Here is a 23,829-nt window from a genome sequence, read left to right on the forward strand (position 1 = left end):
AGGTGATGCTTCTTATTCAGGATGCCGGGTGTTAAATTCACACTCTTGTTTCACTCTGACTTTTGTAGATAAAAAACTCTATAGGTATGGCACTGTGGTACCAGTCTCAGTACGGTTAAAAACATAAGCCATTTACTTCCATGAAGGAATTAATGTGACACATTTCAGATAAAAGCTTAATTTCAGTCTCCTACTAAGGGTCCATCATGCATCGAGCACCAAATCCCTTCCCACTGAGAACTTTTACGTGTTAATCACCTCATAACCTTCAAGTTTTTATACAAAAGACAAATAATTCAGAAATCTTGCAGCCCACAGTCTTGAGGTCTCTTTCATCTTTACGAGCATAAATTCTGTTAAACTTCTGGGTTTTCCCTGTAAAGCTGCTGAGGTTAGAGATGGAAAATAAGCAGTGAAAAAAACTCACAAAAACAAGGTGAGAGACTCGGTTTTTCTCAAACAACAGACGTCTGTCTGTCTGAGGAGATAAAACTGAACAACAAATCAAATTAGGAAAACTTAAGAATTGTTCTATTGCACTTGTCGGACTTTAGATGTAAGTATGTTTACCTTCAAAAACTGTTGTCTTTAAAGCAAAGTGGATTATCTTTGATGTCTTTGAACTGATGTTTAGCTTTCCTGACATAATTTGGGTTTTCTGTTCATTGCATCAGCACATTTGAGAATTACTGTCAAAAACATCTAAATCTGTTCACATCAGGGGAAAATAGCTGGGTTGCAGTGAAGCGATGGTCTGCATCTTTCTGAGCCCAAAAAATGATGACAAAAAGCTAAATTATTCCCATGATTCACTGCTGCTGCGGTGTGTTCATGACAGCCGGTGATGTTTTCTGTCAACTGAATCTTTGTGGTGATGAAAAACAGGCAATTTAAGTAGGACGCGCGAGCACCGAGGTTCAAAGTTTCTGCTGCACTAACTTACCACCAAACTAGGTCACTGGCCTCCTTAAGATGCATGACTTGTATAAAAAAGATCATTTCAGTTACTCGTGTGTCACAAAACAGCTTGTTAGAAGGAACTTCGACAAAAACATTATTGGATTGTATCTTATTAGGAAAATCTTTCTATTCTGGTGAGTTTCATCTCATTTGTTTTGGGTTCTGGTAAAAAATAATAATGTAGATAAATAACTAAAGCTAATTCTGTCTGAAGGTGCTTTCTGGGTGTCACCCTTAACCTGACTCCATGATCTGTTGCTGATTATGTACATTTCATTAATTCTGTTTAGTTTTGCCAGGAGAAAAATAAAACAGAGCCACTATGCAGGTTAGCAACAGGAAAACCTGCTTTGAAATGGTGCGACGATAAAGTGAACGCTGCACCGCTCCGTCCTGCTGCCTCGAGCTCTGCTTTGTTCCTGGACACACATGGATGAGGTGGGAATTGTCTCTTTGTGTACCAAAATGTTCAACTAATCCCTCTAGGATTTAAGCACGCTTTTCTTTTCTCTAGATGCTGACTTGGTTTCTCCAGTGGGAGAAAGATGTGCTGAGATGACGCTCTTTCAGACCACTTGGCGATGCATGATCATGTTTCTTACTCTTTTCATTCAGAGTGAGTTTGTACAGCGTTTGGTGCTAAAGACGTTCAGAGCTCTGACTTATGCTCCTGTTTCCACCACAGTGTTAGCTCTTTGTTTTGCATTCAGAAAAGCAGAAAAAGATCATAAAATCGCCTTTTAGTTAGGTTACCTCACGATACTAAGAGTGTTTAAACCAGAGGTGGGTAGAGTTGTAAAAGACTGCTCAAATAAAAATGACATTACTTTTATGTAGTTTAACTCAAGTAAAAGTAAAGAGTATTCATTACTTACTGAGGTAAGAGTAAAAAGTATTTGATAAAATGTATTTATTCATGAGAAAAGTAGAAGAAAGTTTTTCTTGTATAGCACCTTTCAAAATAAAATTCTAATAAAAAGTGAGTTGTAGTAGTCTAAGCGTTAGGAGATGAAGGTGTGGATAAAAGAAATGTCCAATGACAGCTCAACGAGTTTGTCCAAGACACACATGAGGATCTCAGTCTCGTCAGTCGGCTGTAGAAAGCAGACACTTTTCTGTTTGCCTTTCAATAAAGTCTCTCTGGTTTCACTGCCCTTCGGTTCTGAAAAAACTCAGCCATTTTTCCAGTCCCTGAAGGGAAAAACGTCCTAGTCACTGAACGACTTCAGACCCATATCTTGACCTCAGCAGTTATGAAGTCATTTGAAGCCCATTGTGAAGGGAGTCTCTTTATCCAGTGTTGAGGATCACCCAGACCCACTTCAGTTTGCCTGACGGTGGGTCATGAGGGTGGAGGATGCGACTCTTTTATATAAGATTTTAACACATCTAGAGGGAACCAAATGTCTTGCAGGCATGGATGTAATTTTCACTTTAGAAGTGTGTGTGGGGGGGGGGGGCACGGGTGGGGGGGTTTCTTTACAGTATGCTCTAATGGGAAACAGGCTTCAACACAAACAATTGTTTTCCGCTTGGTCCTAGAGCTCAACCAGTGTCAATTTAATACAGTGTAATATTAGTTTTGGATGGTAAAAAGTGCAGGGGTCAAAACTTGACTTTGGAAAAAGTGGGGGGGGGACATGCCCCCTCCCAAAAAAAATTACGTCCATGCTTGCAGGACTGCTTTTTAGTGACTTATGATCTGCTTTTAATTGCATTCAACCTCATATCTTAGCTGAGAAACTGCATTCTTATAGCTCTGACTCTGGCCTTATGCTTCTCTTTTCCTTATTATCTCTTCTGAGCCGTGCTCTTTTGCCACTTTTATTCATTTTATACTGCCACAGCCATATTTTAAAGTTTGCTGATGACTCTGTCATCCTAAACCTCCTGAACAGTGATGACCTTGATCATGGACCAGTGGTGGGGGACTTCACTGACTGGTGTCAGTCTAACCTTTTAAAGATCAACGTCTCTATGATTAAAGAGATGGTTACTGATTTAAAAAGAAAATTTGCACAGTCAACAAGCCTGTGGTTATCTCAGGGGAAGAGATGGAAACTGTCAAAAAAAATGCTTGGGGACTTTTTCAAACAACTGGCTCACCTTTGACCCCCATACCGACTCACAAAACTTATCAGCAAATGCAGTTTTTAGATAGATTTGTGGTTTAAATGTAAATGCAGCTTTATGAGAATGTTATAGGATTAGGGTTAGTTAAAGTTTTAACTTTAAACTTTGTCTGCTAGTTTGGACTTTTAACTTGAAAAACAGGAACAGGTTGTTGGGGATTGTAAACGTTTGTAGAACAATTGCTGGCACAGACCTTAAATGACCTTACCGATGTGCACAAGACTTGGTCAGTAACGAAGGCCTGACTGATCATATAGATGCAGCTGGATGCAGATTGTTGTCAAGGTGCAGGGCCAACAGACTGAAGAACTTACAGTGTTGAGGTTAATTCTTAAATGTTTTTAAGTAGCATGTATGTAGCAAAATAAGAGATGAAGGCAGCAGAAACGCATTTCTAAAAGGCTCCTGTTCACAACTCAATCCTACCAACAGGTAATGATGTAAAGGTGTGAGACCAGTCAGGCTCAGCAGATGTGTATCAGACTGTTGACGTGTGTCTGAGTCTGCTGCATTTGGTGAAAACAAGTTTGATCTTCATTCAACTAGAAGTGGTAGAATACCTACAGAGTGTACCGTACTCATAAAGCAATTCCCAGAGGGCCAAAGTTATAAACTAGTTTCCCACCTCTGGCTTTAAATACAGAACTTATTTGTTTTGTTCTATATTTTGAATCATTTAGCTAAGATTGTGCGCTCTTCTCCCGACAGGCAGCTCCCAGTTCTCTGCTGATGTACTCTCCCTGGGTAACTTGACAGTAGAACCACCTTCTCCCTTCCTCCTGGGCTCAAACCTCATCGTGTACTGCCACCTCAATGAATGCGATAAAAAGTATGAATGACAGAGATTTATTACAATTTCCTGCCATGCTCTGTTGTATTACATGAAATTTAAACTCAGGTAAGCTGTACTTTTAAAATTCTGATTCATTTGCAGTTTCAGGTACACGATATCCCTGTATGTGAACGGCAGCAAAGTAAACGGGTCCAAAAGAATCAACTGCACCACAGAAAAGTTCTTTCTGCCTCGGATGTCTCAGTCCTTAGTGGTCTGCATGAAGAAACACCATCAGCTGCCAGCATCGATGGTTGTGCATGGAGAGTTCCTGCTAGCCGGCCGTACGTATGCTTTACTGAGAGCCTGTCACCATGGTTACTGCTTGTTTTATTGCATGTAGCAAAGCCAGCATCTTCTTTTAATTACCTTCTCTTTGAACCTTGTTCATATGAAACTGAAACTTAACCCTTTGACGCATGAATTATGAAATCTTCAACCATGATTTTTTTAACATTTTTTTCATTCGTCTTTAGGTGTGAATGAAACAAATTTCAACAAATATTTTTTGTAAAATTTTATAATTTACAAATAATTTGTTACATGTCAACCTCAGTGGACAGCGTGCATTCTGAGCATGAAATATGTTGGCTTGGCTTACTGAAGTCCAAATGGAGGGGCTCACATGCAACAAAGTCTTCAACAGCTGTGCTTAATAGCAAAAACAAATCAATAACTATTTTGAGTACCTGTCCACTGTAGTGACCATTATGCATCAAAGGGTTAATACAAGCAAATGAAATCAATTAATAAAAACATGTTTTTTTTAGATAGATTTTAAAGGGAAGGTTTTGATGGATCTTCCATGAGCTGTCAGTCTTATCAGCAGTAGGTCTCAGTTGTTCTGGTTTGAAGGATCAGAAACATGTTTTGATTGAGGAGCTGAGCTTCTCAGGAGAGGATCAGTCAGAAATTAATTTACTTTATCTCAAGTGGCAGTGTGTAATTTCCTTCCACTAGGGGGCAGTAGGTGCATTTCAGGGATATGTATTATATATTAATTTTACACCATATCCAGTGACTGTTGCTAGTTAAATAAAAATCACGATAAATGTTGTTACCTGTGGAGCAGAAAGCGTGTAACGTAAGCGTGATTACTGAGGCTTTGATGGACCTTCAGTTATTTCCATCAAGGGAATGCAAAGTCAATTCTAGTTTCTGGATCTGCTCGGGGTCCTGCACCTGCTGATGACATCATCATACTACAGCAATACCGCTCGGCCGAAATACATTGCATCTCTTTTTCGATTCTGTTGTTTTACATCGGTTTTGGAAAGAGTTTAGCTTTTTTGTTATTAAATTTGTGTTTCTTGCCTAAATGTTTTAGAATGTAGTAACGTAACTTCTGTACAGCCAGTCATCTAGTGGGATGCCATCGACAGGCGTAGAACAAGCATGCCAGAAGGAAATATGGTGTCTAATGTGGTGTAGTGATCTGTAGTTTGTATATTTATACACTGCGATTAGATCTAAATATTATAATCAGAAGTGGTCGTTTTTATCATCAGGGAGTTTACTTAAACACTTTGTATTGACTGAGAGACAAGAAAAGAGAGAGTTGGGATCGTTTAAGAATCTTTAATTTCTATAATTATAAATTCTTACAATCTACCAGGACTATCTCAATGATGAATGCATATGGATTTGAATGTTATAGTGTTGGTGTGTGGGTGTGTGTTTTGTTCAGAATCTCTAGGCTGGCGTAGCGAATCTGGTTGTTATGACTAGGCTACCACGAGGCTTCAGAAGCTGATGACATGAGCTGCCATTTTGCCGTAACCACGTACCCTGTGGAGCCTCCCGTGTAGATCAGGAAATGCCAGGTCCTCGGACCCTCGGATGTACTGGAGCTGGTGGAGCAGCGGTCGCAGCACTACAAAGCCCGTCTGTGGGTCGACTCCGGTAGCAGTCGGCAGGCGTCAGCGAGTTCACTCTTATTTTGAAGGAACGTAGTCTTGTTGTTCAAATGACGGAAATCTCCAGCTTGACAGTTCTCAGCTTAAAGTAGAAAGTACATCTGGCCAGCCTGTACTTCTCTTCTGGCGGTGATGGATCGAGAGCTGGTTGAAAACTACATTGAGAGTATGATGTAACTCCTTTGGAGCTCAGATCGAACAGAGCTGAGGTTAAAATAGAACTGAGAATAAAATGGTGTTGCCTTGTTTTATATCCCCCAGTTGTTTATAAATCTTAGTAAACCGGATTGGACAACTTCATTAAACAACCCAGATTCTGCCCTACCACAGACGAAAGTTCTGATTGGTTGAGAACAATGTGTCATGCGTTTCCATGGTAATGTAGATCAGTCTGTCTGGTGCAGTCCTGTTTATTCATTAAACACATAACTCATGACATCTTTATTTCACAGATCATTCACCTGATTATTAATGATCAACATATGCTCTGATTAGCTTTATCACGAATAAAGTACTTTGATTAATTAATGGAAAGCGTTCTTCTTCTCTTCTTCTGTCTCTTCTCCTGGAATGTAAACATACTGAAACCAGCATCCGACCTTGGCGATTCCTACACGTTGTTACTGTGTGAAGGGGCAGCTGTTAAGGGCAGACAATAGGATCTTAATAACGCTACAGTGGCATCCCCCAATGATGCTAGACCAGTGCCCTATGTACTTTAGACCCTATTTTTTACAGATCCTTAATGAGTGAAACGTAAGAGAACACTGTAAACAATGTAAAAAGAAAATAATTTTACCACAAGATATTTTTTGGGATTTCTGTAAAGTCACTGACACAAAATAGCAGTAAAATGAATGTAAAAACAGAATAAAAAAAACCATAAAATAACTCAAGTTAAAAAGTGCAGGGTCTAATTTTGAGTCTAATATAAAAGTGACTGGAGCCACTGCAAAAGAGCAATCTTCCCACAGTTTGTGTCTTGACCTAGGGACCCGACGACCTTGTTATTCTGATGTGCATACGTAATGATAAAATATCTGATCAAATATCAGGCTCGCCACAGTTCCGTTAAACATTAGCTTCTTCTCTCCCCTGCTGCTGCATCCACTACAGGGAATTACACTCAACAAAAATATAAACGCAACACCTTTGTTCCTGCTCCGATTTTTCATGAGATGGACTTAAAGATCCAAAATTCATTCCAGATACACAATATTACCATTTCTCTCAAACATTGTTCACAAATGTAACGGAATGAAATTACTGTTTTCCACCTAAAAGTCATTTCCCCCTCTCCTCAGCAGGAACTAATCTGCATGAGATATTGTTCAAGGTCTCATGCATTTACTTCTAAACTGTTTTCCTTCCCAGCCCAAGAGAAGAATGAAGACAAAGGACTCTTTCTTTTTAATAAATCAAATAACTCTATTTTTAATAAAGCTAATCAAACAAGGTATTAGTCAATAATAATGTGGACCAATCTGTGAAATGACAGTGTTATGATTAGTAAGTTTTAATAAGTAATATGACTTTAATCTAGCTGCACTAGACATCCTGATTAAACATAATGCTTAAAGTCACATGACACATGTTATCTTTCTCATCCAATCGGAACCTTCCTTTCTGAAGCGTGGCAAAGTCTCAGTGGTGTTTATAAATCTGTCCAACTTTGATTCGACCGTAAATCAAAACATCCATATTAATAAAACCAGTCCCACGCCATCTTCAGTCAGTTCACCGCATTCTAAGAGAAGTATCAGACCGGCCACCCGGACTTCCTTTTTAAGCAAAGAACCAACAAGCTGGATAAAATCTGCTGCATTTTACCAACCAAGCAACGGTTCCTTTCAGAATAAAAGCTGAACTCACTGACCCTCCAGGTCCATCTGACGCTGTCAACCAACTGTCGCTTTTTACCTGGAGACACCAAAGACTAGTCTGTCGTAATGCTGATGCTGTTTCATCGGCTCCGGTACCGAAGGGGGGTCCAAGGACCTGGCATTCTGGATCTGTACGGAGGTCTCATCCTGAAGGGTATGTGTGGAGCGACAAAATGGTGTCTTATGTGTTTATGAAACTCCGATCATAGCTTAAGAGCAAAACATCACAACATCACTGAGACTTGCTTCTCCGGATACAAGAGTTCTGATGACAACATCACTCACACATACACCATTCATCTCACGCCTCATTCACACCAAGATCCATTCATCACTTAGAGTTTAGAGTCAGTCTTGTTTAAAAAAATTTAGAAATAAATCTTTTTAAACGTTTTAAAAGTGACTCTCTCTTCTCTTCTCTCTCAGTTAATACAAACTGTTACATAATCCCTGCAATAAAAACTTCCAGTCTTCTGGTTAAAAGTACCCAAAGATCCATAAGATTGATTTTATATTCGCAATGGAATCTCATGTCTTATGGTTCATTAAATAGATGTAAATTAAACCCTTACACAAATCAGTCTAAATGTGTGATAGTGAGCACTTCTGTTTTGCTGAGATAATCCATCCCACCTCACAGGTGTGCCACATCAAGATGCTGATCCGACATCATGAGTAGTGCACAGGTGTACCTTATACTGCCCACAATAAAAGGCCACCCTGGAATGTGCAGTTTTGTCTCACAGCAAAATGCCACAGATGTCACAAGCATTGAGGGAGCGTGCAATTGGCATGCTGACAGCCGGAATGTCAACCAGATCTGTTGCTCGTGCATTGAATGTTCATTTCTCCACCATAAGCCGTCTCCAAAGGCGTTTCAGAGAATATGGCAGTACATCCAACTGGCCTCACAACCGCAGACGACGTGCCACCACACCAGCCCAGAACCTCCACATCCAGCAGGTTCACCTCCAAGATCGTCTGAGACCAGCCACTCAGAAAGCTGCTGAAACAACTGGCTTGCATAACCAAACAATTTCTGCAGAAACTGTCAGAAACCGTCTCAGGGAAGCTCAACTGCATGCCCGTCGTCCTCATCGGGGTCTTGACCTGACTCCAGCTCGTCGCCGTAACAGACTTGAGTGGACAAATGCTCACATTCGATGGTGTCTAGCCTGTTGGAGAGGTGTTCTCTTCACGGATGAATCTCGGTTTACATTGTTCAGGACAGGTACATGTTATTGATGGCATTTTGAATGCACAGAGGTACCGTGATGAGATCCTGAGGCCCATTGTTGTGCCGTACATCCATGAACATCACCTCATGTTTCAGCAAGATAATGCACGGCCCCATGTTGCAAGGATCTGTACACAATTCTTGGAAGCTTAAAATGTCCCAGTTCTTGCATGGCCAGCATACTCACCGGACATGTCACCCGTTGAGCACGTTTGGGATGTGCTTGACCGGCGTATACGACAGCGTGTACCAGTTCCCACTAATATCCAACAACTTCACACAGCCATTGAAGAGGAGTGGACCAACATTCCACAAGCCACAATTAACAATCTGATAAACTCTATGCGAAGAAGATGTGTTGCACTGCAAGAGGCAAATGGTGGTCACACCAGATACTGAACGGTTCTGAGTCCCCATTCCCCCAATAAAGCAAAAAACTGCACATTCCAGGTTGGCCTTTTATTGTGGGCAGTATAAGGTACACATGTGCACTACTCATGATGTCGGATCAGCATCTTGATGTGGCACATCTGTGAGGTGGGATGGATTATCTCAGCAAAGCAGAAGAGCTCACTATCACATATTTAGACTGATTTGTGAACAATGCTTGAGAGAAACGGTAATTGTGTATCTGGAATGAATTTTAGATCTTTAAGTCCATTTCATGAAAAATCGGAGCAGAAACAAAGGTGTTGCGTTTATATTTTTGTTGAGTGTACTTTTCCACATAGGATCAGGGTGGCTTAGATCGCTTTCTACTTTTAATGCATTTTGTATTTGTTGATATTTGTCTTCTACTGAAATTGGTTCCCTATTCTAAAACATTTAAGTGTGACAACAAAGCAAACAAGAGGTAATCTGAATGAAGGCAGAAGATGTCTCCGACAGTTGAAAACTTCCTCAACCAATCAGCACAAAGTGTTTTTTTACTCAGGCCGTCAGTAAAAGCAGCGTCCTCAGACAAGATCAGAACCAAAAGAGACTACTCACTTCATTAAACTGTATGATTTTGGAACCTACTTGGAGATTTTTCTGCATTGATGATGGCACGTTAAATTTTGCATTTAGTTTAATCTTTTTTATCACCATTTTCAATTTTCATTATATTTACATCTTCATTTGTTCCCAGAAGACTTGTTTAAAGAAACAAACATTTTAATTTCATTGGTCTTTAGCACAGAGAGTAGAGTAGAAGGAAACACAGCAGATTTTATCTGGTCGTATCTGATCCCACATCTATACTGTGCAACAATGAGCAATAAACACTCTCTCTTTCTCTCCAAATATATATTAAAATAATCTCTTGTTTTCTGTTACTAAAGTTCCTCCTGATAAACCAACAAAAATAGGCTGTGAAACCACCCGAAGCTCAGATCAGATCACCTGCTCGTGGGCCCGAGGACAGGAAACATATCTGGACACAGTCTATAACGTCTCACTCAGCAGGTAAAGCGTTACGATTCTGCTTCCATGTTTTTTTTTTTTTTTTTTTGTCTTGCCCTTGGTTAAATTATGCTTCATGCCTTCTCACTCCTTATTAGTGAGAATGGGACCCGAATAACGTCTGATCACATCCAGAACAGCAATCAAATCACCATCCATCAGAAAATAACCAATGAAAACACTAAATACAGGCTGATCATCATGGCATCCAATCACTTTGAAGCATCGCAGTCGGATCCCTTCATCTTCTGCATGAAGGACATAGGTAAGACATTGATTGTGTGAGAGTGCATGTGCACCAACATACTTTAAAAAGTCATACTTTATTTCTTCAGCTGAAGAAATTAGTCATCACTTTGAGTTGTCCTGCTCTGACTAATTCGACTCTTCTCTGTTTCTGGTGACATAAATAAACTTTTGAGGGGAAGATTCAGAACATTTTAAGCTGCAGCCCAGACTCTCACTCACTCACTGTGTTAATGTTGAGATATCAACTGCTGCTGTTGTGTTATTTTGTTTTCCAGTGATGCCAGAGATCCCTCACATCGTTAAGTTAGACTTTGGAAATAACTCTAGATCAGGTGTGCTTCACTGGAACACCTCTGAATCTTCAGAAGATCTCAGACCTGAAGTCAAGCTGCGTGTCAAGAATGGCTCCTGGGTAAAAAGATCTCAGAGCATGTTAATCCTAATCTTCACCAGGTCGAGATCTAATCTCATGATGCTTTCAGGAACTGAGAGAGGGACCACTGCTTGGTGACGGTCTATTGCAAGTGGACAACCTGAGACCTCTGACTGAGTATGAGCTCCAGATCAGAACATGTTATTCACCGACATTCCTAAAGTCCAGCTTCAAGACCACCAGGACCTCCAGATCGTTCTGCAGCAAATGGAGCTCCCCTGTGAGGGAGATGAGTCCAGGCAAAGGCAAATCCACGATCCTTACCTCAGATGGAACAAATCTGGTTTTATTATGATGGACTGTCCGTGAAGACTTTTGGTTTGTCTAAACTTCAGGTCCGACTCGGCAGCTACGTGTGTGGAGGGTTTTAGCAGACCAGGAGCCAGGTGGGCTGAGGAAAGTTCTGGTTTTATGGAAGGTAGGTTTTTACCATAACATCAAGACTCAAGACTCAAGACAACTTTATTAGTCCCCGAGGGGCAATTCGAGACAGCATTGTGAAGCAGCCGGCACTAAAATCTCTAAATTCTAAAAACACAACCAAATTACACATTTGTAAAACCCATAAAAACCTATATACACAATCATGTCATGAACTCACATGTGAATGACCAACAATGATTAAAACTTTGGCTCACACACACACACACACGTAACTACATGCACGCACACATACAAGTAATGCACACTCCCCCTATCTGCACTGAGAATTAAGAAGAAGCACAGCTCTGGGAACAAAGGAACTTCTCCTCTGCAGAACTGCAATATGAAACTCTTTATTTAATAATTCACAATATTAAAAGGAGATCTGTTTAAGCTCTTGCTTTAGGATAATATTTAACATCTCAAATAGCCATTTATAACGGGTTTCATCCTCCATCCACATTTTTCGAGACACTTTGATATTTTTGAACACACTGTTTTCTTTTTCTAAACAACTCCTGACTGCTAAATAAAACCTCCTGTTTTCATATAATAGTGTTTATGTATTTCTGCATTTGTTGCTTTTAGCATCATTGCATCCTCTAAACTAGAATAAATCATCCTAAACTGAAAAGAAAATGATTTTACAGCCTCCTCCTCCTGAGGATTACAGGAGTGACTTTCTGCAGATCCAGGTCCGTCTGGATGACGGTCGTGAGGAGATCTGTCCTGCTGCTTCCCGTCAGTGTGAAGTTCAGGTCCCAACAGAGCTCCACACTCTCAGTGTCTCTGCTGTTACCTCATTTGGGACGTCTCCAACAGCAAATGTGGAACTAAGACATGCAGGTAAACTCATAGTACACTCAATAACCCAAAAATATTCCACATTTAGAAATTCCAGAAGGTTTACGTGTCTTTGTTGTTTCAGGTGTTTTAGGGCCTAGCCTGCTAGATTTAACACCCACAGCCAATGGCAGTTCAGTTCTGGTCTACTGGTCCAGGACATTTGGAGGAGAACTGTTGCATTATGTAATCGAATGGATGAGCGTGCCTGCTGGGGGGCTGCAGTGGAAAAGGCTGGCTGGAGACCTCAGAAATGCATCAATACCAGGTACAACCGGTTGTTACTGACTTTAAATTTTAGTTTAATCTGTAAACTTGAACAAATTATAGGGCTCTTCAACTGAGCTCCTTTTCAGTGAAAGCCATCATTGTTTGTCCAATTTGTCTTTGTGTTGATCCTTTGAAGAGATAGAGATGCGTCCAGGAGCGTTCCCCCTCCTCTCTTAGTCCCAGAATGAGGTCTCTTTTTCTGTAGCATGAAGTAATATTTGCATGAAAGCTTGTGCCACTGTAGCTTCTAGCATCCTATCTCCTCTCAGTTCTTGCTTGGTGGGACACTGTTAAACAGTGCTGATGCTCCCCAGGACTTAGTTTGTGTTAAACTTCAACATGCATCTAACTATAACTTACAACTAAATCAGATTCAGAATCACCAGTATCATTTAGGAAAACAGTAATTTAGCATAGCATAGCATAGTTTGTTTATATAGCACGTTTAAAATGCAGCATGGGAGCTGCCCAAAGTGCTGCACAGGCTAAAACAAAACACAACCATTACAAGGAGCTAAAACAAAGGATAAAAATCTCAATCAAAAGCAGATAAAACATGATGAATACTAAAAACACATTAAAACAATGATACAATAAAACACTAAAACGAGTCACTGTCTAAAAGCCAAAGTGTAAAAGTGGGTCTTTAAACGAGATTTAAAAACCGCCAGAGATTTATGAATCAAGGAACACAGCCGGGTTTCAACAGAGGTTAATCACTGCCCTCTTGTGGACAATTACTATATCTCACATCACAGTTTGTTCAGAGAGAAATGCTGCCACTACACCACCATCGAGCAGAACCGCCTGTTAACAAAAATGGAACCTTCATTTCTCTGATATTGTTTCAGGATTGACTGCAGGTGTGAGGTATAAAATCTCTCTGTATGCTGTGACTACCAGAGGAGTCAGCTCTCCCACATCCAGCTTGTTTTACTCCAAAGAAGAAAGTAAGATGATGCAATGCTACTTGTTTCCCAAAGGCAAACAGGTGTGTGTGTGTGTGTGTGTGTGTGTGTGTGTGTGTGTGCGTGCGTGCGTGCGTGCGTGTGCGTGTGTGCGCGCGCGCGCGTGTGTGTGTGTGTGTGTGTGTGTGTGTGTGTGGTTTTAAAAATCAGTGAAGTGTAAGCCATTTATTCTCTGTTTCAGGGCCAATTTCTGGTCCCACCCCGGTTGTGCGGGCCCATGGATCCAGACGGATCCTGATCCAGTGGGATGAACTACCTGTGGACCAGCAGAGGGGTTTCATCACAAATTACACCATCTACCTGCAGACGCTGGACTTCAGCAGCACAGAAAGCAGTGGTGAGATTGTGATCCTGTTTGTATCTGCTGGCAAATTAAATATTCTTGTAAGATTTTTTATTTTTATTTTTTGCCTTTTGAGCCTGCCATTATTTGTCTTGAACCAACTTTTTAAAAAAAAAATTTGTTTTTACTATCGACCTTTTTCACTCAGACTTTACAGATCAAAGGTTTATTTATACTTAATTTGTTTCGAAAACATGATTTTTCAATATTTCTTCAACAGGTACTTCTAGTTCTTCCACTTGGTCTTACCAATAGAACACTTATTTTTATTAATATTTCTTTGGGTTGGAATGGTTAATTATCATTCTTATGGATTTGAATCCCCGCAGAGGTCAGTTTGAGAGTTAGGATTGTCTGTAAATATTTTCATTATATTATGATCAACAATCCAGACGTTTATCCAAGGCCATATCAAAGTCTCAACTGATGTGAGTTTGTGTACAGGCTTAATAAAAAAACATGTTTGTTTCATTTCACTTTGGAAACTGAATTTTAGCGCTTGGTTAGGTTGATCTAGTAATCTGAACATTATCTGTAAAGAATTATAGAGGAAAGGGTTTGGCCAAACCATCTCTATGAAACAAACCTATACCGATAGCTGTATCCGAAACCATAATCCATCCCTTAAAATTAGCTAAAAACTTGGATCCAGTTATTATCAAATGATGTTGATCTGGTGTGAAAGCTTCGAGGAAATGCAGCGTTGTGGTGAGTTTCCTGTTTGTGCTCACCATCCATTGTGCCCCCTCCCAGCACTCCTTTTATATCTGGAGCTCAACGTTGGCCACACAAGCAAAGGCTATATTACCTGTGTGCACGTGCAATAAACTTCAACATGCAGCAGCATTCATACGCTGTGTCTCAGCAAAAGCCACAATCACAAAATGGAAAGTGTGCAGCAGCGGCATTCCACTGAGATTCCCCTCCCTCTACATTTCAGTGCATCAGCAGGGTATTTCGGCTCTGAATTCCCGTAACGTGGTAATATTCAAATGCCAAACTCAAACAATTTTTGACTTATTCTGATTTATTATTAGTCATCCACTGGAAAAACTCATACTACAGTTTACTTTCTGCATCTTAAATTTTACAAACTCCTGCAGTTCAGCTTATTAGATTTTTTTAAGTTTTTGAATTGGTAATGTGCACCGCTGAGAACAAACTTGAGTTTTAAACACAACTTGCCATCACTTTCTTCGTATCTATAGCGTTTTCTAGAACCGACTCTTACCACAAACAGGAAGTCATGTGGCTTGGAGCACACATGCGTCGGCGAGGGCTGTTACTAACCAGCCTGCCTTCAGTGCGAGTATGAGCTTTGTCTTCTTTCTACGTGTCACGTGTGCACCCAGAGCTATTATTGTTGTCTTTGTTTTACTCTGGCTGAGGGTTAGGTTTGAACAAGCTCACTACCCTCGGCTCCACTACATCTGTCACTGCTCTTTTGTTTTGGGAAGATGAATTCATGCTTTAGTCAGAACTGAACACAAACTGCACATCAATCCATTTTAGAGTTGTTAGGCTGTGATGTGAATGTCACTGCTCAATTACAATGTTTGATGTGTGTAAACGAACTCACAAGTGCACCCTGTGTGTCCCTTTGTTCCCCAGCCCCTTCCTGTTCCCACTTCAGGCTCTCCTCTTGTGTCCTCCTAGTCACTTCCTGGTTTTCCTAGTCGTCTTTAGATTAGTCCTCCTCACCCATCTGGTTATTAGTGGTTTATTTTTGCCCTCTGTCTTTTAGGTTTAGTTAGATCCGTGTTTTATAAGTTAATGTTTATCTGCCCTCCTGCCAAGCTCTTTCCCTTCCCATTTAGTTAATTGATTCCACCAGTTTCTCCTCAGCTCACACTCCTCATACCTGTCACCTGTTTCCCTGACTACCTCCCTCTGTGATTATAAAGCTTGGTTTATGCTTGACGCATTCACTTTCCGCTTGGTGATGCGGCTCGTGGATGGAACGCGCTTCACAACTCGCAGCGTTTATGGTTCGTGCGGCTCGTCTCTGCGGTGAGCCAATATTCTCCCAAACTGTAGGGGGCAGCATGGAGCTCGACAGCAAACATCCAACACTACACCATAGTAGAAGTAGAAACTACTGTTTACAACATGGCATTTCAGCATTTTTAACAGCGTTCTCGTCTTTTCCGACAGTGCGAGCTATTTCTCTCCAAGAATTAACAACATGTTGATCACGGTGATCTCTGAGAACTGAATCATACAAATGTCTGTATTTACGAACCTCTGCCATACTAGTTCTTGCCAGTCCGCCATGTTTTTCCGCGTCCGTCCGTCCGCGTGGTTAGAAATTTTCCGAGGTGCGCGTTGCGGAAATTCTGGGCCGTGCCGAGGCGCGGTGGAGGGGCGTGGTTGTTAAAATGACGCAAAATGACGCAACTTTTCCGCGCGGAGCCGTGCGGACGCGTCAAGCATAAACCAACCTTAAGCCTTGTCTTGTCACTCTGTGTTTGCTGGTTCATTAGGTCAGTGTTGTTTTGTCTCTAGTCTCTAGTCTTTAGGTCTCTGCTCAGAAGGTGAGCTTTTGGTTTTTTGGTCTGAGTTTAGTTTTTAGGTTTTGGCTTTTTCCCCTTGGATTTTTGGTTCTCTTCCTAAATAAAGGATTTTACTTTTTCAACCGCTCCTGCTTGTGTGTTCTGGATTTTCTGCACCTTGGGTCCAAACCTCCTGCTCTCAACGTGACACACCCATAGTAAAATTACCTAAATCAGTTAAGCTGAAGCCTTAACCCTCCCACTGTCCTAATGGGTGACCCCGTGAGGAAAGTTGACCATTGAGCAGGATTGATGGTTCATCCCTTGGGGTCCATGTGGCAGGGGTGAGGTGGTGCTCACTCCTCACCGCTGCCACATGGACCCCAAAGGATAAACCATCAATCCTGCTTTAAAGGGCAGTAGAATGTAAAGTCACGTTGTTGCTGTTGTTCAATAAAGACAGCTTGGGTAATCAAACGAATCATACCAAAAATTCAGAGCCATGTCTGGCCTGCTTTCAATGTAAATTAGTAATCTTGAAAAGGCAAGGAAGATGGTTCTAGAAACACTTCAGATAATATGTAATAAGCAAGCCACACCTCCTGCAGGTTCCAACCCACCACCTTTTGAGGGAGGAACCGGATCGGGAAATGGCCGGTTCCCCAGATGGCCAGTCCACCCCTGCTGCTGGATCAATTGTGAGCCCAACAAAGTTCCATTAGCTATATAGAGGCTCAAAGCACTGTTTCCTATTGTAAATAAACAGCATTCTACTGCCACTTTAAAAAGTCACATACAGGAGATCAAACCTGCGTTTTGTGTACATGTTTCAGATTGTTTCACACAGAGGCTCAGAGTCAGTGTGAGATCTTTCTGTCTGCAGTTTTGTGGCTGCCTTTGCGTGCTAAAGTCAGAATCAGAAAGAGAAGAGAATAGAAGGCGCAGGTTAATGCATTCCTCTTTGGCAGCGGTGTTTGCTAGTTCTGTAAAATAGTAAATGGCCTGTATTTGATATAGCGCCTTCTAGAGTCCTGGAACCCCCCAAGGCGCTTTACAACACAATCATTCACCCATTCACACACTGGTGGGGATGAGCTACGATGTAGCCACAGCTGCGCTGGGGCGCACTGACAGAGGCGAGGCTGCCGAGCACTGGCACCACCGGTCCCTCCGACCACCACCAGCAGGCAACGTGGGTCAAGTGTCTTGCCCAAGGACACAACAACAGCGACAGACTGAGCGGGACTCAAACCTGCAACCTTCCGATTACGGGGCGAGCACTTAACTCCTGTGCCACTGTCACTCAGAAGAACTTCCTCTAAATGGAATTTAGCCCTCTTGAGTATGCCGATCACTTGTCAGCATTTGTGCAGTGAAAAAAGCCAATGGATGGATCTTTAGCTGCAGCACAGTGAGTTCTAGGATTGATAAAAGCGGATAGAAGATGCTTCCTAAAAGTTTCTCTCATCAAGACATTAACTATGTCCACACATTACTTCTGCCCATCTTATACAAGCTTCAAATATATTTCTGAATCTGATTGTCACGTGATTTTCCCCTTTTGTTCAGATAAGTTTGAAGTATTTTGCATCCGTATTGATGATTAAAAGCATCATTTGTCTTTATTGTACAGATGTATTGAACGTTAGTGGTTAGAGTTAGTGTGAGACAGGTGGTGCCTAGTTTTGCTTTAGGGTTAAGGGTAGCGCCAAAACATCTGACAAGAATCAGTGGAGGTTGGGGTGGGGTGTGTATCTGGCTTCTGCAGCACATGACAAGCTGAAGAAGTAATTAAACCACTGAATCAGGTGTGCTGGAGCAAATAAACATCTACAATGTGAAGGTTAGGGCTTAAAGGACCAGGATTTGAAAGGAGATAAAAGCCACGTACAGATTTCCTGGTTTTTATAATAAATACGATTGGTGGAATGAGTGGAATGAATGAGGAGAATTTGGTAACTAATAAACCATTTGGTTTCAGATTTCAATTTTTTTTCTAAATGTGATGCAGAAGGAACAATGAAGGCTGCATTTCACATGTTCGGTGGTCTTCTCACCCCTCAGTTTTGAGAATGTTCTTATCTGTAGTGCACTGCTGTGGCTTTATTGGTTTCATTTTGATGTTTGCTGTAGTAAAACCGAAAACAATACATGCAAAGACAGCTTTATGAGTTTTTGCAGAATAGCAGTTTTTCTTGCCTGGTTGAAGAGTCTGTGAGTATTTTCATTAGTAAAGCACTTTTATGGAAGTTCACTTTTAGCGAATGACTGTATGACTCTAAAGAAACAGCAGAATTTTAGCACATACAGATCTGCCAGTGAGTGGTTGTTTTCATAATCCTTTTGTGTTTCCTGTTGTGTTGTCGCTATGTTCTGCTCTGTCTTGTGTTGTTTTACCTATGGATATGAAGTCTGTCAATAAAGATTTAATCATTAATTGATTTTAAAGTGTACTGTTCAAAAGAAAAAAAAACACACGAGCTTCTAAAATCTTTATTATTTGTTTCCTTCAGTGACGGTTTCTGTATCTGGTCCAGGAGAGGCCTGGTTGGACTGTCCAGAAGGAGCTTTGACTCTCCAGCTCACAGCATCCAACTCAGCGGGAGAAGGACCTCGGGGGGAGCTGATCTCCTCTCAGCCTGCTGCTCCTGCAGGTCTAGCTCCTACTCTTGATCTCCACTTCAAGACTAAATCTCAAAATAATTCTAAACTTATGTAACCTTGCTCCTTGTATTGTTTTTATCTTGAAAAATCTTTATCAAGAACATGCTAAATCCTCGTCCCTTTCTGTCTCCTTTAGTCGCCCTCGTTATCGGGATTGTGTTCACCTTCACCATCTTCATGGTCGTTGTCCTTCTGATGTGCTGGAGTTGTGTGAGAAAATGGTAATATTTAAAACTCAACTGCTAATTTTCCACAGAAAGCACCAGTCACCCTAACAGTCACCACGATCACACATTACCATGGAAGTCAGTGTTTTGTCTCTGTTTTCTGTAGCTCACTGTGTTCCAGTTTTGTTTTATGAGTAATAATGATGGATGCCACTGTGGCTGATCTTTTGTAAAATACCAAACCACAACACAAGCAAACCCCAATATCTTGCTTTGCATGAATTGAAACCTAAACCCATCGCTGATTGGCATAGAAATACTAATTTTGTTTTATCATCAGTAAAATGGTTTTCATTAATTAACTGAGTTTGCTGGCACAGTTTATTGGTCTTTTTATTTGGAATAGGGATAAAAAGGGGGTTTCCAATAACCGATTGTCTTTTTCTTGTAGGATCAAACAGAAATGTGTCTCCTGGGGTCCTAAATGGCTGGTTGAAAAGCCACCTAAACCAGGACACAGTACTGCCATCAGACTGCTGGAGGTAACAGAAGAACATTGATCACGTAGAAGTGTTTCTTTGATTGGATAACTTCCAAAAAACAGACTAAAAACATGTTTGTTTCTCCAGGACAACAGAGGTGAGCCGTTGCTCTCGTCCACCTACAGTGACCCTCCACTCTCTCCGATCCTCGTCATCTCCCAAGAAGAGAGGGATGAAGTGTACTCCACCATCCAAGTGGAAGAGTCCCAGTCTGAATCAGGACAAGCTGTGACTGAGGCCTCTTTGTCCGAGTCAGATACTAGGATGACGATGGTTGAACACGCCAGCTACAAACCCCAGATTTGTACTCTGTTTCCAATAGAGAAAGAAAAGAAGGACGCCGAGGAGGAGATGAGAGATGTCTCATCAAAAGCAGGTGAAGACGGTCATTTGGGTATATTTGATGAATTACTGGAAGGTCTGGTGCCAAACGTGAACATGGATTACTCTGGTTCATCTCAGGGGATGACTATTGGTTCTGTCAATGGCCTCATGTGGCCTAAAAATGCTGAAACAATTTTACTGAATTCACTTTTCTTCAAAGAGTGGAAAAATAAAGAAGAGGCTCCATCACTGAATCTGCAGCAGGATGATGAAATGACATCTGACACAAACGATCATCGATCGTCTCTGTGTTTGGGTGAAACGGAGGTGAACAGTGATTATTTCCCTCAGGTTGCTTGTCTCCACGCTGCCACGTCTGATACACAGAGGTAGAAAGAACAAAGAGGAACTGCACTACCAGACTATTAAAAACAGCATTAGAAAAGCACCGCCTTCAGAAGAAAGTCGATAAAAAGCACATTTGTGATGACTTTGTTTAAAGACTCAATGGGAATTTTGTATGTGAGGGGTTAACACGTTTGGGTACAGATTTTATTAAATGTTTAAGTTATATTTAAAGAGAAAATGTGCGTTTACCATTAGCCTCTGGAAATATCCATATAAATGTTGTTGAAAATGACTTAAATGATGCCCAGTTGTTGAAAACGTTTGGCAGCTTTGTAACAAATAACCATAAAAATCAGGTCTAAAATACATGGGAGTGGGTCTAAGTATCTGGGCGACGCCATATTAGATGCAATATTTCCTTCTATGGGAGCCCGTGAGGACAAAATGCATTTGCTGATTTGTAACAAATGAAATGAAAGGGAGTCATTTTTGACCCTAATGGCCATCTGTTGGGAAAGTCTTACTCGAACACAAAATTACAGATTGCTTGCAATGATTGAGGTATGTACTACCCCCCCCTACCCCCCCCCCCCCCCCCCATCGCCAGGGAAAATACAAACTTTAAAGGATTATATAAACTACATTTTATAGTAAATCCTTGCTCAAAGAAAGACTTTTGACCATGGTTGAGTTGATGAAAACATCTGTTGAGTTTTCTGGCTTTTGTTTGTGTGCTGATCCTTCGACCCTTTCAAGGTCATTAGAGTGCTATTCAAAATTGTTTTCTTGTGTGATGGTGAATTTGCATATGTCAGGCCCCCATTCAGTTTGTTCTCTCTACCTACAGCACCACCCACAGGCCACAAATAGACCAACAAAAACAATATTCTAATTTAATATCATTAGTTTGTTAAAGGTGTGGTTTACTGAAAATGATTTTTAATTATTATTTCTGATTATAATCAGTCACTCTGAATTTTTCATGCAAGCTGAACATGAAAATAGTCTCCTACACCTACCTCCTGAATTAGACAGTGAAACTTTAAGGATTTGAAAGCCTGACCGCAAGCATCAACACACTGTCTCTTAAAGGCACATTTTGCAGTTTTGCTTGCTTCTAACACCCCCTAGTGTCCGTTATTTAGTCACTGTGGTTAAACCGAAAATTAAACGTATCTCCTTGCTGTGCGTTCATCGTTCTAACACCTTAATCTATCTGCTGAAATGTCTCCTCAGCTTTCATTAGCTTCTAGAGGAGCGGCCCATCACCAAATCAAGCAGATCCGCTGTGTTTGTGATCTATAGCATGCAGGAAATGCGCTGAACGCAGACTGTCAGCTCCACCATGTCAGCTACACTCCACTCCCTCCACCAGCAGGGACCAGACCAGCAACTCTGAAGTTGAAAGTGTGTAGTATTCTGGCCACAGAGAGAGAGTGTCTGAGAGACATTTCATTAATCCTGTAAGAGTAGTTTTAACATATACTGGCTCAAGAAAATGATTAAAAAATAGGAAAAAATTGCATAGTGTACCTTTAACATTCATGGACTCACCCATCTTGACTCGTGACGGGTAAGGCTGTTGTTAGTTTAGCGTCAAGGAAAGAGTAGAGAATGTCTCAGCTAGTATAAGCTAATCATTAGAATTAGCAACTCCACCACATAGCAGAACTCCTCCAGGCTTGCGTTGTATGTGGAGAAAACACATCAATGTTGCAGCGCAAACAGAGACAGTGGTAGAGTCCCATCTTTTCTTCCTGGCACTCGCAGAGTACAGACGCTTCTCTTTTTGCTCCCTTATCTTTTTTCCCAAGGCTCTTTGTCCTGTCTGCCCACAGAGCGCTTCTCTGCAATTCTTCTGAAAAACCCAATTTTTAACCATGGATTTGATAAATTGGTCATTCAACACGATTGATAAGATTTTTTCAACAATGACAACGGAGCAAGGGGCTCCCACATGCCCACAGGGGACACACCCAGCGGGGTATATGCTGGATTCCTGGAGGGAATGGAAGATCGTATGCCTCTCCCAGCTGTCCATTGAGGATGTCGAAGATGTGTGGATATTCGGCCTGATGATCACTGGATTTCTCCTGATTGGAGTGGGAGGATACCTGGTTTTCTGGAAATTTGGGAAGACGGGAGCGATTGGAGGGCGACCCGCACCCACGGAAAGCACCGTCCGTGTGGAGCCTTCTCAGACTGGGACGTTACTCGAGGTGAATCGTAAGCTGGACAATGCTCTAGCTGCGATGCCGGTATTAGTGCGCAAAATGGATGTCATCTCGGAGAGAGTCACCGGATGGTATGGACAAGTTTAAAAACCCACACTGGCTTCACTGAAGGACTGGAATGATCAGTTTAAAGACTGAAGGCAGAGAGGAAAATTATCTCAGCCTGACCCAAACAAAGTCTTGTTATCCGAATCTGATGTCCTAGCAGCCTTGGGAGGCTAGCAACAAACCCCCACGAAGGAATGCAGACAGATGCTGTGAAAACCCGACCTACCCCCACCACCACCCCGTCTTTGGATTGGTGGTCTTCAGCCTGACGAGGTCATCAACCTGCAGGAGTCAATGTGCTCTGCACTTCTCCCAAGATCTCCCTCCCACCTGTGGCTACAGTGGCTGAGTGCCGTAGATGGCTGCTCTCGCTGGGGGAAACAGGATCCCAGCCCCCCACCCCCCACCCCACCCACCCCGCCTTCCTATTGGAGTCTCATGTTATGTTGTGTTGTCTGAAGTCTGTTGCATATCTGTTTGAGGTGTTTTTTGCAGAACAAAGCTGCCATCCTGGTGGGAGGATAGCTGTGAAGTGCCTTTTTTTCCCCTCCTCTCGAATCAATTCCTCATGTAACCCTCTGATCTCTGTTAAGGTAGCGCGACTCAGGGTTGCGAATGGCCACAGTCACCAATTCTTGTCATGTGTCTTGCCCATGTATGTCTGATCTCTGAATTGTGTGTACTGAAATTCTAATTTCCCTCTGAGATTAATAAAGTATCTTTGATTTCATTTTGATTGATTGCTTTTATCCAATCTGAGGTGAGATGTCCAAATATCAGGAAATAAGTCTCCAAATCCTGACGTCTTAAGCTACTTTCTCCTCCAGCTGATACATGCACTTCTGGGCTTTATTTCCCCAGAGTATGACTTTCAAGGCATTCATTCATTGAGACCACTGCGAATGTGTTGATAAAACGAGTGTTCCACACCTTTAAATTATACGTCAAAGTCAAAATGCATATTGTCCACATGAGTGGATTAAATATGGAAAGTTGAATAAACTTGGGTTCAATTGAAGTTGTTTTTATGCCTGTAGATGAACTTAAACCTTGTAGGAGAAAGCTGTCATCGTGGAT

General features: G+C 41.5%; 1 protein-coding gene across 1 annotated transcript; it reads left to right on the forward strand.

The window, feature by feature from the left end:
- The first annotated feature begins 278 nt into the window (after positions 1 to 278).
- On the forward strand, positions 279 to 21,042 carry il23r (interleukin 23 receptor). Its single transcript, XM_015971534.3, has 18 exons — positions 279 to 1,094; positions 1,251 to 1,398; positions 1,475 to 1,576; positions 3,802 to 3,922; positions 4,028 to 4,209; positions 10,284 to 10,407; positions 10,503 to 10,669; positions 10,929 to 11,065; positions 11,136 to 11,331; positions 11,422 to 11,504; positions 12,160 to 12,355; positions 12,438 to 12,620; positions 13,474 to 13,572; positions 13,772 to 13,927; positions 18,939 to 19,079; positions 19,226 to 19,310; positions 19,708 to 19,798; positions 19,886 to 21,042. Exons 3-18 carry the CDS (start codon positions 1,516 to 1,518, stop codon positions 20,513 to 20,515), a joined length of 2,652 nt encoding a protein of 883 aa, XP_015827020.3. The 5' UTR covers positions 279 to 1,094; positions 1,251 to 1,398; positions 1,475 to 1,515; the 3' UTR covers positions 20,516 to 21,042.
- The last annotated feature ends 2,787 nt before the right edge of the window (positions 21,043 to 23,829 follow it).

The sequence above is a fragment of the Nothobranchius furzeri genome, chromosome 8 (assembly GCF_043380555.1).
Source record: "Nothobranchius furzeri strain GRZ-AD chromosome 8, NfurGRZ-RIMD1, whole genome shotgun sequence".
NCBI lineage: Eukaryota > Metazoa > Chordata > Actinopteri > Cyprinodontiformes > Nothobranchiidae > Nothobranchius > Nothobranchius furzeri.